This window comes from Pan paniscus, chromosome 10 (genome assembly GCF_029289425.2).
Source record: "Pan paniscus chromosome 10, NHGRI_mPanPan1-v2.0_pri, whole genome shotgun sequence".
Classification (NCBI taxonomy): domain Eukaryota; kingdom Metazoa; phylum Chordata; class Mammalia; order Primates; family Hominidae; genus Pan; species Pan paniscus.
This window is the reverse complement of record NC_073259.2, coordinates 11535244-11553411: the sequence shown is the minus strand read 5'-3', so window position 1 is coordinate 11553411 and position 18168 is coordinate 11535244. Positions and strand designations below refer to the sequence as shown.

The following is an 18168-nucleotide window of genomic DNA, read 5'->3' as shown; positions in this document are numbered from 1 at the left end:
GATTTCAGGAGATATTTATGAGTGATATGCTTTACTCTGTGATAATATTTTATAACTGTGCAGTAACATTTTGTTATATAACTCTAATGTATTAATTTTTAATTGGTTCGGCCTAACTTTCTCTATGTCCTGAACATTGGAATGTGTTAATATATATGGCTCATTAAAACTAATCACTAAACTGGAGTATAATGTGATGGTTTGTTGGGAGGTAATTTGGTATTCTGGAGATGGAAGGACCTCAAGTTTTAATATACCTACAATACAGCAATTTACAAACTATTGAATTTATTTTGTGTCTTATTCATAAAGATTTGGAGATCTGTTTGTTAAACATGCACATGTGAGTCATGCACTATTAGGTAGGCATTTCATCTATATTGCAACTAATTCTCACAAGAATACTAAAAGGTATCGATTATAGGCCTATTATGCAGAGGAGATAGGAGAGGATCAGTAAAGTTGAGTAACTAATCCAAGGTCACAGTGCAAGCAAGTGAAACAGAAACCAACCCCTAGTTTCTCTGGCTGTAAAGTACCCATTACACAGTCACAGTTCATCTTAGGGTGGGCAGAGCCATTCTCATTAACTTGCCTTGTGTGAGCTAAGACCATTTCTTTGCCTTGTGATTTATTCCATCCTTATGGCAGTTGGGCTGACTCCTTGATGTGCCAATATCAACAGCTGCATGTTGGGGATCACTTGCAGCATGGATGTTAGTAAGCCAGTAGTATTCAGTAGTGTCACTTGGAAATGACTGACTGCTCAGAACGTAGGGGATTTTTAGTAGAACTTCTGGGGAGGCTGCTTAGCTCTGATGGTGCTTCCAGACCCATCATTTGTCAGTGGTTGTGCTGCTTGACAGTAACCCCCATAGGGAGAGGTTGGCTCAGGCTTGGCTATGAGTGAGGGATGTTAGTGGGGCCTCCCTGCTCCACCGAATCTATGTCTCAGCTCTTGGGCATGTATTCACCTGCCATTGTAGATGTGGTCATGGTTTGTCTGGAAAGCTTGTCTCCAACTTTACTTGGGTCCAAGATTAGCTTTCAAGTCATTTATGGTGGTGGTGCCTTCAATGTGAGGATTTTTACCAAATCATCTTATGTAGGTGCAAAATGATCAGTATTCACCAATAATGTTTTAATAGGAATCTTGAGAATTTGCCAATTAAGTGAATGACTCAGGGTCAAATGAGGGAGCATTGAGACTCAACCATTTTTTTTTTTTTTTTGGCTCTGGAAATATTTCTCCTATGCGATCTCTTAAGGGATTAAGTCAACATGGTCACTTGTACCATTACCTTAGTCACTTGGCAGCTGAAAGGACGCGTGTCTTTAGGTGAATTTTCTTTACCATGAGATCATGAGCTCATAGCTTGCTTAGCTTTTCTTAATTTCCACGAGTCATAACACCTCTGGAACTTAACTTTGTTTTCTGGGCCAAGGCATCCCTGTAGAATGGATTATTCACACTGTACATTTACATTTCTTAGAAGTGTGGTTCTATAATTTGCCACATTTTATGTAACAGGAAAATATTTAACGGCCAAGTGTTACTTACCTAAACCTCTCTACCTCTCAGAGCCCCAGTTTCCTAATCTGTAAAAAAAGGAGGAAATTGTTCTATATGACCTCAAAGGGCCTGTTCCGTTCTCTACTGTATTTATCTGTGTGCAACTTGGTCACACCTGCCTGTCTGCATGTAGTAGGCATGGGGGCTTGGATAACGTCGCATCCATCCTCTGCTTCTCTCTGTCCAGGCGTGTGCACAGGCAGCTCCACTCGGCACATCGTGACCTTTGATGGGCAGAATTTCAAGCTGACTGGCAGCTGTTCTTATGTCCTATTTCAAAACAAGGAGCAGGACCTGGAGGTGATTCTCCATAATGGTGCCTGCAGCCCTGGAGCAAGGCAGGGCTGCATGAAATCCATCGAGGTGAAGCACAGTGCCCTCTCCGTCGAGCTGCACAGTGACATGGAGGTGAGAAGTACTTTCTGTGGATCCGTGGCAAGGCAATAGAATGTCAGGAAAACCACCTGGACCTGGTGGCAGTTGCTTTTAGTTGATGCTCTTGTTAGGAGCTCTGCCTTCTGCTTAAGTGGAGGAGAGGAGTACCACTTTCTTAGAGGGGTTTATTGCCATCCCCTTGTCTTGGCGTGATTTCATGTTGTTCCGGGCTCAGATTTGCAAGATGGAATCACTTTTAGATAGCATAAAATTGTGAATTTAGTGCCAGTTTCTGGCACTGGTGGAGAATTGGGATTGGCATCAGGATTGTTTACTCGGAAGGTATTATGAGTCCAATGCCTAAACCCTGTAAGCTTTCCAAAGGGAAACATTTGCGGCCTAAATTAGGTCTTTTGAAAATATTTAAGGCCTACATAAAATGTCAGGCTCCAAAATTTGAAAAGAAAACTGCAAAACTGATATATATATAAATGATTGATTAAATGCTTACAAAAGGTTACACTATGCCAACTTCTTTACTTGTTCATGTAGAAATCGTAAATATTTCATTGTGTGAAAACAACTTGTAAGCTAGATTTTCTCACTTCGCAAGAATTCCTGAATTTGAACAATAATTGCAGAAAAATCTTAAGTCATATATCAAGTGAGTAACTCATAGCCAAAAATTAAAAAAATCAAAATGATAAAAAATCCTTCCAAAAATTTTACAGCAAAATTATATTCATTGTGGAATGTGAGTACATTTTAATGTGTTTGATATGATATATGGTGGGGCTGCCCAAGAAAGAGCGTCTAGTGGCACACATACACACAAAGAAGACTTAAAGTGGTCCCATTAAAACACCAGTGTCCAACCTTTTGGCTTCCCTGGGCCACACTGGAAGAGGAATTGTCTTGGGCCACACATAAAATGCATTAACACTAACGATAGCTGATGAGCTAAAAAAAAGGTCTGGGCATAATTTTCTGATATCCACCACCACAGAGAAGCAAAAATGTCCTTGTATTCAAAGGGTTGGACACAGCTGCTAGATGCTCTTGGAGACACTGCTCTGATGAGTTGGCAATAAGGCGACTTTCCCAGCCTGTCTTAAAGGCATTGCCCTTCCCTGTTGAGTCACATAGACTCAAGGTTCCTTTTAATCTCCAGGCTTTTAGGTTCTTGGTGCATGGCCACCCGTACAGTATTACAACAGCCTGTTTTCTGGTCAAGCTCTGTAAAGTCAAGCTCTGTTTTCTAGTCAAGGTCTTCTTTATCTTAGAAGAGCTGCCGACAAATATCAAGGTTTGTGGCTGATGTTGCAGTTGAGTGTGATGAATGTGCAGGAACTCTCAGTAACTTCCCTAAAAACCTAGGATTCCTCATTGCTAGGACTACGGATGAGCTCTTTCTTCTTTGTGCAGGTGACGGTGAATGGGAGACTGGTCTCTGTTCCTTACGTGGGTGGGAACATGGAAGTCAACGTTTATGGTGCCATCATGCATGAGGTCAGATTCAATCACCTTGGTCACATCTTCACATTCACTCCACAAAACAATGAGTTCCAACTGCAGCTCAGCCCCAAGACTTTTGCTTCAAAGACGTATGGTCTGTGTGGTAAGAACATTTTCTCAACTCCTCTTCTCCCCCTGCTATACATTTATAAACCTTACTTGCTCTACTCTGAGGCTCTTGGATGCTTATATTTCAGGGTCTAGTAGCAAGGGTCAGATTCTGGTGAGGATGAAGAATGGCCTGTCTCTGGCATCAATGTTTTTGTACCCAGGGCCACTCAGTTTATCTTTTTTTTGTTTGTTTGTTTCTCTAGGGATCTGTGATGAGAACAGAGCCAATGACTTCATGCTGAGGGATGGCACAGTCACCACAGACTGGAAAACACTTGTTCAGGAATGGACTGTGCAGCGGCCAGGGCAGACGTGCCAGCCCATCCTGGAGGAGCAGTGTCTTGTCCCCAACAGCTCCCACTGCCAGGTCCTCCTCTTACCACTGTTTGCTGAATGCCACAAGGTCCTGGCTCCAGCCACATTCTATGCCATCTGCCAGCAGGACAGTTGCCACCAGGAGCAAGTGTGTGAGGTGATCGCCTCTTATGCCCACCTCTGTAGGACCAACGGGGTCTGCGTTGACTGGAGGACACCTGATTTCTGTGGTGAGTCTCCAAGTTACCTCTGAAAATCCTGGAGACCAGCTAACTGGGCTTGCTCAGGCTCTCTGTGCCCCAGATTCTTTACCTGGCTAATAAGGATGAAAATCCCTGTATTTCGTATGACCTGGGATTCCAGTTAGGATCAAATAAGATGGAAGATATATATATATATACACACACATATATATGTGTATATATATATATACACATATATATGTATATATATACACACACACTCTGCATGTATAATTTTTATGTAAATTAATGCATGGTCCTTTCCATTAGTATTTCTATAGTTCAGACAAATGCAATTTTAATGTGTTAGACACATGTAGGCATCTGTAAAGCGCTGTGTAACTAGTCACATTGAATTTGAAATTCCACCAAGCTTTAGCACACGCTTACAGTGTAGTCCATGCCTGAGCAGGATTTTGAAGTGCAAGTAGAATCATTGGTTGCCAAGAGTCTTCTCAGTTATAAACACTGCAGGATTGCTAGTGCAGACAGCCCCTCTGCAAGGTCAGCTTCCCTATCTGGACTTGGCATTTATTTAAAGTATAGGGGAAACTGAAATGAATCAGATATGGCTCCTGTCCCTCAGGGGTGCTGGAGTGAAAAGAATACTGAACTTGAAACCCTCAGTCATCAAATATAATCCTCGACTATTTTTTTGAGGGAAATCAATATGTACATGCCTGTTAGAGCCTCAGAGTTTATCATCATGGAACTGTCAGCAGCTCTGAGCTGGGTCTGGAGGACTTGGGCATCCTAGTCCCAACTCAGCTGGTAGATGGACTGTTCTCTTAGTCTTTCTGGACCTCAGTTTCTGCATCCTAGAATGAGATAGTTGGCCTAGATAACCTGTAGGTTCCTTTGGACTCTGATTTTCTGAGGCCATGTGGATGATACTGCCTTCTCCCAATCAGCCTGCAAATCAAGGGGCAAATGTTAGTTTCTAAGTTACTGGAAGCACTTTCTCTGCATACTGATTTCTTTGTGTACCTCCTGGTTATGTACTGTGCACACAGAGGGAAATCTTTGGTGCTCCAAATCCTTGGAAACTTCCTCCATCACCTGCCTGCCTTGGTGCCTTGAGGATGTGAGGAAGTTGTTGAGCGAATCAGAACGAGGGAAATGAATCACCTTGTAGCTTCTCTCCCAAGGCAGTTCTAAGCTGTGGATTCCTAATTTAAAGATGCTTTTAAAGCATAAAAGACATATGTATTCAAAAAAGGACAACAAAACCTACTAAGGACACACAGGTTCACAACATTTGTTAGGACTAGATTTGGCTGCAAGTAGCAGAGAATTAAAATTTTCTGTCATACAATTGATCGGAGGCGGTGGCTCCAGCTGATTCTGGGCCTCAAACTGGATTCTAGTTCCTTGCTCTGCCCTCAGTTGGGTGTGGTCTTTTTCTTCATGGTCTAAGATGGAGTTCTAGCCATCACATTCATGCTCCAAGCAGGAAGCTGAGGGAAGGAGGGAAGAGGGACAAGGAGCATGCATAGCTGTCTTTTAAAATGGACTCCTGGAGGCTGCCATGGGATACTATACTTTCTTTTACAGTTCATTGGGCAGAACTAGTCATGTGACGACACTTAGCTGCAAGAAAGGTTGGGAAATATAGTCCTCATTCTGGTGGTCATATGCCCAGCCTAAAGTTCTGTTTCTATGGAAGATGGGGAGGATGAAGATTGGTGGAAAATAGCCGTCTCTGCCCTGGCAAGTTTGTCTGTTGATTAACCATGTTGAATCAGCTGTGCCCATTTCACTCTGGCTGGTGTGGGCCTTGGCAAGTGACCTCCTTCTCTGTCTACAGCTATGTCATGCCCACCATCTCTGGTCTACAACCACTGTGAGCATGGCTGTCCCCGGCACTGTGATGGCAACGTGAGCTCCTGTGGGGACCATCCCTCCGAAGGCTGTTTCTGCCCTCCAGATAAAGTCATGTTGGAAGGCAGCTGTGTCCCTGAAGAGGCCTGCACTCAGTGCATTGGTGAGGATGGAGTCCAGCACCAGGTAGGAGCCTGGGCCTTTCACTTCCCATGGGGCTGCTTCCCTCTTGGGTCAAAAGGGAGACATGTTCACCAGTGATTGGCCTCTTCCAACTGTGGCAGCAGGGTTGACTCTTACGGGGATCATTAGGGATAGGGAGGCAGTATTGTGTAATGGCCTTGCATTCAAATAGCTCTTGGTTCAAATCCTGCATCTGTCATGTATTATCTATGGGATTAAACATCAAAGTGTTGTTACCACATTATTATTATGATTGTTACTACTATTGTCTTTATTATTATAGTCATTTAAGCAGAATGATACAGAAATCCAGGAGGGAAAGGGAAAAGAATATTTTGTGTCATAATGTCTGCCATTGTTAAGAGAGATTATGTACCTTGATTGTGCTAAACACAATATATTCATTATCTCAGTGTTTTTCAAAGGTGTATTTTGCAGGGTATTAACAGTTACTTGTGGTCAAGTGAGTTTGAAGAACACCAGCTAACCATAGTTAAACAGGTTTCTTTATTGCAGAACTCTTTAGTCTTTTTAATATACTACTGTACCTTGCAGATATTTAAGAGAGTTTTTGTTTCTCAAACTTATTTGATCATGGAGCATGTGTGTGCGTGCTTGTGTGTGTGTGAGAATCCCTTGGGACTGGGATTCCACAGAATACAGCATTGTATCCTGTGTCACTCGTAAATACAAAAATCCTATGAAGAAACTAAGACCTAAAGAGCTTGGTAAGTTACCCATGGAAACAATTTATAAGTAATGGAGTTGATCTCAGAATTTGAAGCTCTATGTGACTCCAAAGATCTGGCTCTTTCCACTATATGACATGGCCCTTTTGTTGCATCTTTTTTGGGCTGATTTGCTTGGGAGTCACTGAGTCATCAATTTTTTTTTTTTTTTTTAGCTCTTTGGGAGTTATTGAGTGTATTTTGAAAGTGTATTTACCAGACTCCTCCGTCTTGGCCTAAAATGGCTGTCATCTCTCTTCAAAGTTGACCCCGTGTATATTTGTAGGATCTGGGGCAGTGTGTGTCTGTGCACATGTGAACGTGCACATGTGAATCTGTGCAGTGGCCCTGTCCTTCATCCTTGACAGTGATACTACAGACCGTGGTAGAGATAGAAGCATATTTGGCTTCTAGGAAAGGAGAATGTGTTTTGTGATCATGGGCTGCACTCAAGACCTAATGTCTACATCGCCAAGGAGGACCATTCTTGCTAAGTGGACCAAGTAGAGTGACTTACCACTGTGTTCAACCACGAATAGCAGAACTCATGGTAAATGTAGCTAACCAGCCTGCAGAATAATGAAAACAACATTTCAGTAACTACACTATTCTGTCCCTGATGTTATAAGCCAGGATAGGGACCATTTTATATGATTCTCCCCAAAGCTCTGTAGGGTCATAATCGCACATCCTATTGAATGGATGAGACTGAGGCTCAGTGGCATGAGGTGATAAAGCTGGGATTTATATTCATAGCATCAGTCATCCTATAGTGTCCTAGCCCTGCCATTGACCTCACTGGAACTGTGAGCTGAACTCTGGGCTAACTCATGTTCATTGGAGCATGGGTATCCATTAGGGCCATTACTTATAGTCACTTATAGTGATCTCATCTGCTCTAGTTTAGTTGTTGGGCTTTGTCCTAGTGGATCCAATTTGTCCTCACCGTGGAATAGATGAGCTAAAGTCCTACTCTACTGCCATATTTCAACTTGCCAAGTTAAGTAATTGCCTGTTCTGTGATATTCCCTAAATGAGTTGACAAAACCTTATATTCCTCTCCTTGATTTGTATAGCTCCTGAGCTCCTGCAGGGCTTGAATGATGTGGACCAATTTACATATGGGGCTAGCAACCTGTGGTAATTTCAGACTGGTTTTACTAGTAGTGGCAAAATGCTTGCTCTCAGAAGGAGACAGAAATGATCTTTTCCTTGGCGTTCTGTGATGAGAAGTGAGCTCAAGTTTGCAGCATTTCTGGCTCATGAGTGTCAAATGTCTGCAAGGTCCTGAGAGCAGGAAGACTGTGAACTTTATCTTAGTGTCTCCAAACCCCTATCCTTTGCTTCTCCTCTCTGGCGCTATTTTCCCCTTTCACTGCCCGCCTCATCTTCAGTCCAACACATTAGAATATGCATTCAAGTTGTATAAAGTTTCCATCCAAATATTTTGGATGTAGAAACCGTCTTATAAATATATTTTAAAATCAGGTAAAATAAAATTAGTTAATTGAAAACTTTGAAAACAACACAGCCACTTTTAGTGATTTCAGAAAATACAGTTTAAATGAATGAAAACAAACATCATATCCAGCCACGTGCATTTTCAACTTTGACTTTCAAAGCAGAGAAAGAATAAAAACCTAATATGAAGAACATTTCCATTAAAGAAACTTTTTTTTTTTAAACTGAAAAATAAAGCCCAGAAAACCTTTTATTCAGGGAAATAAACTAGGGTATAAAACTATTGTAGTAATTTCAGAAGAGCAAAATATTCACTAGTTTTCATAGCTCTTGTTTATTTTACAAAACAGAGTCTAAAGAGGTGAGCCTTTGCAGTAGGATCAGAAGGGACCAAGAGCCTGCACAGCTCCCTGGCTCAGTGGAGCTGCTGGTGGTGGTGGGTGCTGTACTGACAGGCACAAGTTTAGCAGGAATCTTGTCCATGGCCCAGAAGCTCTGGCCCGAAGCCTCCTTCCCTCTCCCTTAGTCTCTGCTGTCCCTAGCTGGGCTCAGTGTTTGCATTTCATTTGCATCCCCCATCACATTGGCTGGTGGTGGGTGGTGCATGACGAATTGCTTGTGTCCTTCTTTGACCTTGGGCCTTGAAAATGTCAGTTTTCCCACCTTATTCTCTGCAGGCCGATCTTTTGTCACCTTCATTCAGACTTTAACTCCTGCTGGCTCTCATACCGGTTCTGGCCTGGTGATAGTCACGCCTGGGCCCTGGAACCTGGCGATTGCGACTGCCTGCCTGCAGTTGGCCTGGGCTTGTGCAGCAGTGCCATCTGCCGGCCGCGTTGCTGCATAGCCTGGCCAGGCCTGGAGAGCCACTACGGTTGCTTTTAGAAGCTTGGCCTTAGCTTGTTTTTTAAATTTTTTATTTTTATTCTTTCCCCTGCCTTGGGCAGGGCTTAAGCTTCCTGGGAAATGAAAATCCCCGGCGGAGGAGGTTGGACACCTGCTTTTGGTCATCTGTTGTTTGTTACCCATTCTCAGGATAGTTGGAAAATTGTGTGATTTATTCTTGAGTTTAAATATCTGAGGTCTACGTTTCAAAGGAGAGAAAAAAGAACACTGAAACATATACAGAACATGACTCTCTCCTTCCTCATCCCCTCATGTCTGCCAATTCGACCCCCTGCCCCAGCCCTCCGAGGCCAGCGCCCTGGGCCCCTCCCTCCACCTTCCCAGCTGGAGTGGCAGCCGCTGTGTCTTTTCTGGTTTTTATTCCTAGTCCTTCCCTTTTCCATCCTGCATGCTGTCACCAGGGTTGTCTTTATTTAGCTCTTCTCTGCGAGGCAGGGCCTCCTCCATTGTCTTCAGCCACCTGCCTCACCTGCGATGCCGGGCACTGCGGGAGTGTTCCTTCGTCTGTGCCTTTGTTAGCTGTTTCCCACCTGGAATTCCTCCTCCTTTCCCCTTTGCCCAAGTCTTCCTGTGCTTCATAGGTGCGCCCTTGTGAGACTCTCTGGAGTGCCCAATCTTAGTGGACTCTCCTTTTGCACTCTTACTGCTCTTTTATTTTTTATTTTTACAAACAGCTTTATTGAGATATAATTTACATGCCACAAACAGCACATATTTAAAGTGTACAATTTGATAGGTTTTGACATATGTACACACCTATGAAACCATTGACATAACCAAGATAATGAATTTCCATCCCCCAAAGGTTAGCTTATGCCCTTTTAAATATATCCCTCAACCCTAGACAACTACTGGTCTGCTTTCTGTCACTATAGATTCATTTACGTTTTCTGGAATTTCACATAAATGGAATCATGCCTACGCACTTCTTTTCTGCCTGGCTTCCTTCACCCAGCATAACGCTTTTGGGATTCATCCATGATGCTGTCTGTTTTGATAGTTTTCTCCTTCTCATTGCTAGGTAGTATTCCACGGTGTATGTGTATCACAATTTATTTTTCTCATTCAGATTTTCACGAATGAGTCTTATTTCCTCAACCTGACTGTCAGCCATTCGAGGGCTAGGACGGTGTGTTCAGACCTGCCCATGATGGGCACTGTGTCTGTTGATGAGAAGCAGTTGTGCTGCAAGAGGCTAGGCCTGTGGTGTCTGGGGCCAGAATGCTAAGTTCGAAGCCTGGATGTGCCACTGGTCAAATTTCTTAACTTCTTGGTGTCTCAGTTTCATTATTTGTAAATATAGATACTACTACTTATCTGGTAGTGTTATTATTAGGAAAATAAAGTACATAAATGTAAAACTCTTAGAAAAATATCTTGAACATATTTATTATTAGTTACCTGTGGGAGGCAGCAGAGCATGGTGGTTTAAAACCATGGATTTGGGCCGGGCATGGTGGCTCACACCTGTAATCCCAGCACTTTGGGAGGCTGAGGCAGGTGGATCACTTGAGGTCAGGAATTCGAGACCCAGCCTGGCCAACATGGTGAAATTCTGTCTCTACTAAAATAAAAAAATTAGCTGGGTATGGTGGCGCATGCCTATAGTCCCAACTATTTGGGAGGCTGAGGCAGGAGAATCACTTAAACTCGGGAGGCAGAGGTTGCAATGAGCAGAGATCATGCCACTGCACTGCAGTCTAGGCGAGAGAGTGCGACTCTGTCTCAAAACAAACAAACAAACAAACAAAAACCAAAACATAACAAAGAAACAAACCATGGATTTGGATTCAAATCCTCACTCTGTCGCTGTGCCCGTGTAAACCTAGCAGGTGCCTTAGCTTTCTCATTGGAAAAGTGAGGGCAGTGGTAAAACATACCCTCACCGTAGGACTGCAGTGAGGATTACATGAGTGATTTAAATAAAGCCCTCAACACAGTGGCACACAGCAGGTGGCATCTGAATGTTAGCTGCTATCATTTATTGAGTGAGTGAAAGGTGTCAAGGGCAGGACCAGAGGGGTTAATCCTGAAGGAGGGCAGGGCACTTTGGGGGAAGGGGGCCTTACTTGGGGGTATTTGATCTTCCTTCTTAGCTGACTGATTGCTGACTGTGGAAGTAATAAGTAAGACCTTCTTGACCTGGGAACTTCTTAGAGGCCTTTGAGCTACTGGATAAGAATGTGTTTCTTCAGGGGCAATTTCACTTGAATTTAATTTTAAGTTTAAATTTAACTTTATGGCTGAATCCAGAGGGAGACTGAGTCCTGGCTCTGCTTCTTATTAGTGGAGCTCTTTGCTGTGTACCCTGTGCTAATCACAGTTTCTCACTCCTTACAACAGTCCTGCAAGGCAGGCTTGAGTATGCTCATTTTACAGGTGAGGAAACTGAGGCACAGCGGAATGCAGCCTTTGTTAGAGTTCGGGAGTTCCTGACTTCAAAGCCTTGTGCTGTGGGGCTGTGTGTACCTTCGAGAAGGCTGCTCTCTGCCCTGGGCCGTCTCCCGTTTGAAAAATCAGAGAACTGCACTCAGGCCTCTAGAGTCACTGCGGGCATCAAGAATGTGATGCTTTCAGGAGTTTTGCTGTCCTCCCCACAGCTCTTCCTACCCTATTGTCTGAAGTCAATTTCAGAAATAAATGGATTTTTTTCCCCAAGCAACATCCCAATTTCTCCTTTGGCTTGAGAAATGACTAGCAGTGCGATCCAAGAACTCTCATTTTTCTTTCTTTGCTTGGTTTTAGCGCTGCCAACAGAGAAGGCTGTAGTGAAAATTTCCGCATGTTAGTTTACAAAGCAATGTGGCAACCACCTTTCTGAAAGCCATTAGAACCTCACAACCTCCTTTCAGCCTGCTTTTGTTTGCCTGTGAGGCTCTGTCAGAGGGCTGGCTCAGGGACTGGCCCTTGCCGGAGGCAGGGAGAGCTGACCTCTGTGAATTCTGGGCTTCGTACCTAGAATGTCCTGTGCCCTTTCTGAACCTCGCTTTGCCCTCAGTTCCTGGAAGCCTGGGTCCCGGACCACCAGCCCTGTCAGATCTGCACGTGCCTCAGCGGGCGGAAGGTCAACTGCACAACGCAGCCCTGCCCCACGGCCAAAGGTGAGAGTCGTCCCCTCCCTGGTGCCTTCATGGAGGAACAAGGGCCCCTGCAAGGCCCCCCAGCCACCCATCTTCACCTCTGGCAGAGCAGACTCAAACACTGGCACCTAGAGTCCTAGAGTGGGTGGGCTTCCTTGCCCAGCCTGCATTTCCCATCGCTGGGCCTGGGAGCCCCATTCTGCACCTGGGGTCGACATTCTCAGATTAACCCTCGCCTCTGGTCCCCAGCAACGCTCAGACTTAAGAGTCCCCTGGAGGGTAAATGTGAGGGTGTCAACAGGAACATGGGGACACTCATCTGTCAGAGGTCCCGTGACCTGGATCCTTGTGGGATGACCATACAGAACTCGTACTAGTTTTCAGTGAGCAAGAACATTTCAAATCCCTCCGAGGCTGTCCCACCACTAATTTCTCTGACTTTTGTGGCCGTTCCTCTCCTCCAGCTCCCACGTGTGGCCTGTGTGAAGTAGCCCGCCTCCGCCAGAATGCAGACCAGTGCTGCCCCGAGTATGAGTGTGGTATGTGTCCCACCAGGGGGATGTCTCCAGGGCCCAACCCCAGCCCCAGGGGGCACCACGTTGAAGGTGCTGAAAGGTGTCTCTGTTCTCAGGCACAGGGTGTGTGAAAAGAGGTGGGTAAGGACCGACTGGATACTCCAAAAAAATGGAAAGGGTTACCTCTGGAGAATAGGATTTGCTTCCTAGAAGAATCTACTGTAAATTACTAAACACAGGTTTGACAGGATTAATACAAGAATGGGGTGATTACTGGGGACTATGGAGATATACTGAAGAAAAGGTCATGCGAAAGCAACCCATTTTCATTTTCAATAAGATTTTGAGGCTGCTAGATATAGAGAAGACCACACACTGGGCACCTTGAGTTCAGCAGGTTGTTTGCTAGAGGTTTTCATGCTAGCCTTGCAGGCTGCTCTGTGAATAGTGGGCTGAATAATGGTATAAGTCCGTGAATTCAGAGCTGATGGAATTACGGTTAGCATGGCAGGAAATCATTAGTGCCTTTGTCCCAGTCCTGTCCAGTGTGTTTATTGCTTGTACAGATGAAGACCTAACGCACAGGCTTGTACAATTTGCAGTGATGCAGATCTTGAAGGGAGAGCAGATAGATCAGGGGACAGTCCAAGGAACTAAAAGAAAATCATATAATCGGAGAAACTTATTTGTACTCATGAAATTGATCAGAAAGAAATAGAAGTCCTGTAGGGGAGGGAGATGTGGCTTGAGAACAATTAATGTAAAGGAGGTCTTAGAATGTTAGCAGTAGAGAGAACTAGAGGGATCATTTACTTCAAGCCCCTCATTTTATAGACATTACTAGTCTCCTACAATGTGCTGGGCACTTTGCCCTTATTATTTTGTGAACTCCTCAGACTGATCCTATAAGGTAGAGTTCCCACCTTCCAGAAGAGGAAACAGGTCTAGAGGATCCAAGTTGACTTGGCTGAGATGTGAAAGCCCTAGTGGATGATAAGAATAATCAGTATGTGACTTGGATTGATCTATCTGTCTATCTATCTGTCTATCTATCTATCTATCTATCTATCTATCTATCTATCTATCCATCCATCCTATGTATTTATCATCTGTCCTATCTCTATCTAACTTATGTATCTATTTATCATCTATCCTGTCTCTATCTATCCTATGTATCTATCATCTATCCTATCTCTATCTAAGCTATATATCTATTTATCATCTATCCTCTATCACCTATCTATCTATCTATCTCTATTGTATCTAGTTATCTATCCCATATCTATGTATGTATCTATCTGTCTGTCTAATCTATCTAACCTGTGTATCTATTTATAATCTATCCTATCTCTATCTAACCTATGTATCTATTTATCATCTATCCTATCTCTGTGTAACATATGTATCTATCATCTATTCTATATCTATCTGTCTATCTATCCTATGTTTTATCATCTATCCTATCTCTCTCTAAGCTGTGTATCTATTTATCATCTATCCTCTATCATCCATCTATCTATCTATCTATCTATCTATCTATCTATCTATCTATCTATCTAATGTATCTAGTTATCTATCCTGTATGTATGTATGTATGTATGTATCTATCAAATCTATCTCATGTATCTAGTTATCATTCTATCTATCTATCTATCTATCTATCTATCTATCTATCTATCTATCTAATCTATCTATCAATCCTAACCCATGTAATCTGTCTCCATCATCATCACTTACCTAAAACAGTAGAAGTCTGCATGAATAGGAATGTAGCGTCCCACTCACAGGTAATAAAAGAGTAACCTTTCTGAACTCTGCATGGACGTCTCTCTTTCTGGCCCTCAGTGTGTGACCCAGTGAGCTGTGACCTGCCCCCAGTGCCTCACTGTGAACGTGGCCTCCAGCCCACACTGACCAACCCTGGCGAGTGCAGACCCAACTTCACCTGCGGTAAGGCCTCTGTGGATGAGGAGGGGTGGTGTGGCCTCTCTCTGCTGGTGTGAGGGGGGCCAACCTCCTCAGGGACCTCTTCCAAGATCACGTCACTTCCTGTTTCTACCTAGCTGAATCTGGGTTGGGAGTACATCTGGAACACAGGGGTTAGGGTCACACCTGCACGGAATCCTTCCGGCTGCACGCTGCTGAAGGATACCAGGTGTGGGCACAGGCACCTCCGTCTTGGGTTTATGAAGAAGCAGCTGGGGCTGAGATGAGGAGGCCTCCGAATCTAATCTTTATTTACGCCCATCCTCCTGTATGTCGTCAAGGGGAGGGAATGTTTCCTTGACTTCCCCTCATCATTGGATCTTATTCCCAAACAAATTTATAGTTTTTCGCCTCTGAAGGTGTATATATGTAATCACTATATACTATAACTTAAACATAGCGATGGACTAAAATAAGACACGACAAGAAACCAAATTCTGTATTTACCTCCGGAGAATCCCCACTCTAACTCCGTTGGCGTTCTTGTCCTGCTGATGTGGACACTCACCCGACTTCCTAGATGTGAGACTTCAAGGTGGGAGGAGAGCACATTGTGTTTGAAGGGAGCTGGAAACAGGCAAAGGACACAGGGACAGGATTTGGTCTTTTAAAAGTGACATTGTGGCTTTGACAAGATTGCTGGCAATCTTTCATTCCACACTGATTGCTGGCGGACCTAAACTGTAGGCTATTGTTCTAGGTACTGAGGTGGGGATAGGATCACAGAAGCTCCTGGCATAGAACAGTGCTTAGCAGGGCGTGGTGCACCCAGACCTACTGGACTTAGAGATTCTACATCTGACACCTCTGAGACTGAAGGAACCCGCCCCTTCCAGATGTATGTGGGAAAGTGATAGAGCAGGGATTGAGCAGCCTTCACTTCTCCTCCATTAGAGTTCCTAGCTTCACATTTCCCTTTTTGATTAATGTTCATATTTTTCTGCAGATGGACTGCTTTTGGTAACATTGAATAACTCCCAGCCCGTGAGTTTGGCCCTCACACATTTCTGACTTAATCTTCTGAGTCTAAAGCTCCCTGGCACCCTATAGCATAGCTGAATACTTACCAGCCCTGGCTGGGCGCAGTGCTCAGTGTGGCCTTGTCCTACCCTCAGCCTGCAGGAAGGAGGAGTGCAAAAGAGTGTCCCCACCCTCCTGCCCCCCACACCGTTTGCCCACCCTTCGGAAGACCCAGTGCTGTGATGAGTATGAGTGTGCCTGCAACTGTGTCAACTCCACAGTGAGCTGTCCCCTTGGGTACTTGGCCTCAACCGCCACCAATGACTGTGGCTGTACCACAACCACCTGCCTTCCCGACAAGGTAAGGACTGCTTGGCTATTAACTATCAGTTAATAGTTTACTCATTTATTTATTGCTGTCAGTTTATCCTTCTATCCACCCATCCATTCATCCATCCACCTACCCATCCAATATTTACTAAGCAACATGTGCTCCTCATGGAAGATTTGCATCCTACCCAGCATTCCCTTCTTGCCCAAACCAAGTGCTACAAGGCTTGGTGGGGGGGCAGTCAGCATTCCAGCTCAGCCTGAGTGGATATTTAGATAACTCAGGAGGCATTTCTTGTGAGCCTACTATGTACTAAGCACGGCTAGGTGCTGAGGTTACAAATAATGTGCAGGACATGGTCTTTACCTTTATAAGCTTATTTTAGGTTAGCTAAGGAAATAACATGATTGCACGGATTATTTAGAGATCAGTTAATAGTTATACATACATATATATATGTGTTTATTTAGTTGTTGAGATGAGATCTTGCTATGTTGCCTAGGCTGGTCTTGGACTCCTGGGCTCAAGTGATCCTCCCACCTCTGCCTCACGAGTAGGTGAGATTACAAGTGCACACCACCACACCTGGCTACGAGCAGTTAATAGTTTACTCATTTATTTATTGCTGTCAGTTTATCCATCTATCCACCCATCCATTCATCCATCCATCTGCCCATCCAATATTTACTAAGCAACTACTATGTTCTAACAGAATTGGCACTGTGCTAGGTGCTACGGGAGAAATGTTAAGATGAAGTTCCTATGTATGCCCTTGTTAGTATATATGACAATAGTCTATAAACTGAATATAATAAAGTGTCAATGAATGGTACAGATTTTCATTACAAACAGCAGTCTTATAGGTGAAAGAGCTACCAAGATTAGCTATCATTAAAGATTTAATTGATGGAGTAGGGAAGTGAAGGGCGTGAAAGTGGTGGCGTGAGAACTGAAATGAGCCAGAACTGCAGCAGGAAGACCTGAGCATAGTTACAGCTGCTGCATTGAGGGAAGTCCTGACATGAATGACAGACAAGCTGCAGTCATCTCTCCTTGGAGCCTGTTAGGGCTGGAACAGATCTTTATTTGTCTGAAATGCTTAAGACCTCTCTTCCCCTCTGGACGCTCTTCCAGCTCAGGGATTCTAAGCACGCAGTTTTGGAGAAGCGGGAACAAGTCTAGGAGGCTACAGTTGCTGCTGCTGCTTTCTTATATCTCTGTTCTCCTTCTCATCTTCCTGCCCACCCCTCCTGCCTTGCTGTTTTTCTATTAATGTTTCTTGTGTGTCTTTAATCTATAGTAATGCCACTCCCCATTTTTATGCCTTTGATTTGTTGGGGAAGCTGGGTCATTTGTCCTGTAGAATGTCATGAATTCTGGATTTGACTAGCAGCCACCTTATGGTATTGCATAATGTGTTCCTCTATCCCCTGTATTTCCAGTAGACTAGAAGTTAGACCCAGGGGATTCATTACATTCAAGGTCAATGCAGTAGGGAGGCAAGAATACCTGATCAAGGGTGCCATGTGCATCACACCCAGAGGCACATAATGTCCAGCTGTCCTCCTCCCTCCCTCCCTACCTACCTACGTCACTTCCTTCCTTCCCTCCCTCCCTCCTTCCTTCCTTCCCTCCTTCCTTTCTCTCCCTTTCTTTCTTTCTTTCTTTCTTTCTTTCTTTTTCTTCTTTCTTTCTTTCTTTTCTTTCTTTCTTTCTTTTCATTCGTTGTTCTTTTTTTTCTGAGACGGAGTCTCGCTCTGTCGCTCAGGCTGGAGTGCAGTGGTGCAGTCTCGGCTCACTGCAAGCTCCACCTCCCGGGTTCACGCCATTCTCCTGCCTCAGCCTCCTGAGTAGCTGGGACTACAGGCGCCCGCCACCACGCCCGGCTAATTTTTTGTATTTTTAGTAGAGACACGGTTTCACTGTGTTAGCCAGGATGGTCTCGATCTCCTGACCTTGTGATCCGCCCGCCTCTGCCTCCCAAGGTGCTGGGATTACTGGCATGAACCACCGTGCCTGGCCTCGTTTTTCTCTTTTTTTGAGTCTCACTCTGTGACCAGGTTGGA

At 44.2% G+C, this 18168-nt stretch overlaps 1 protein-coding gene across 1 annotated transcript in view; it reads left to right on the top strand.

Annotated features, from left to right (window-relative positions):
* Nucleotides 1-18168, top strand: part of VWF (von Willebrand factor) — a 176004-nt gene that overhangs the window by 126993 nt on the left and 30843 nt on the right. The window contains exons 35-42 of the mRNA XM_003820327.5: nt 1761-1981; nt 3374-3566; nt 3778-4119; nt 5939-6138; nt 12229-12331; nt 12775-12849; nt 14671-14775; nt 15927-16132. Of these exons, the coding sequence (XP_003820375.3) occupies nt 1761-1981; nt 3374-3566; nt 3778-4119; nt 5939-6138; nt 12229-12331; nt 12775-12849; nt 14671-14775; nt 15927-16132 (1445 nt within the window). The remainder of the gene's footprint in view (nt 1-1760; nt 1982-3373; nt 3567-3777; nt 4120-5938; nt 6139-12228; nt 12332-12774; nt 12850-14670; nt 14776-15926; nt 16133-18168) is intronic.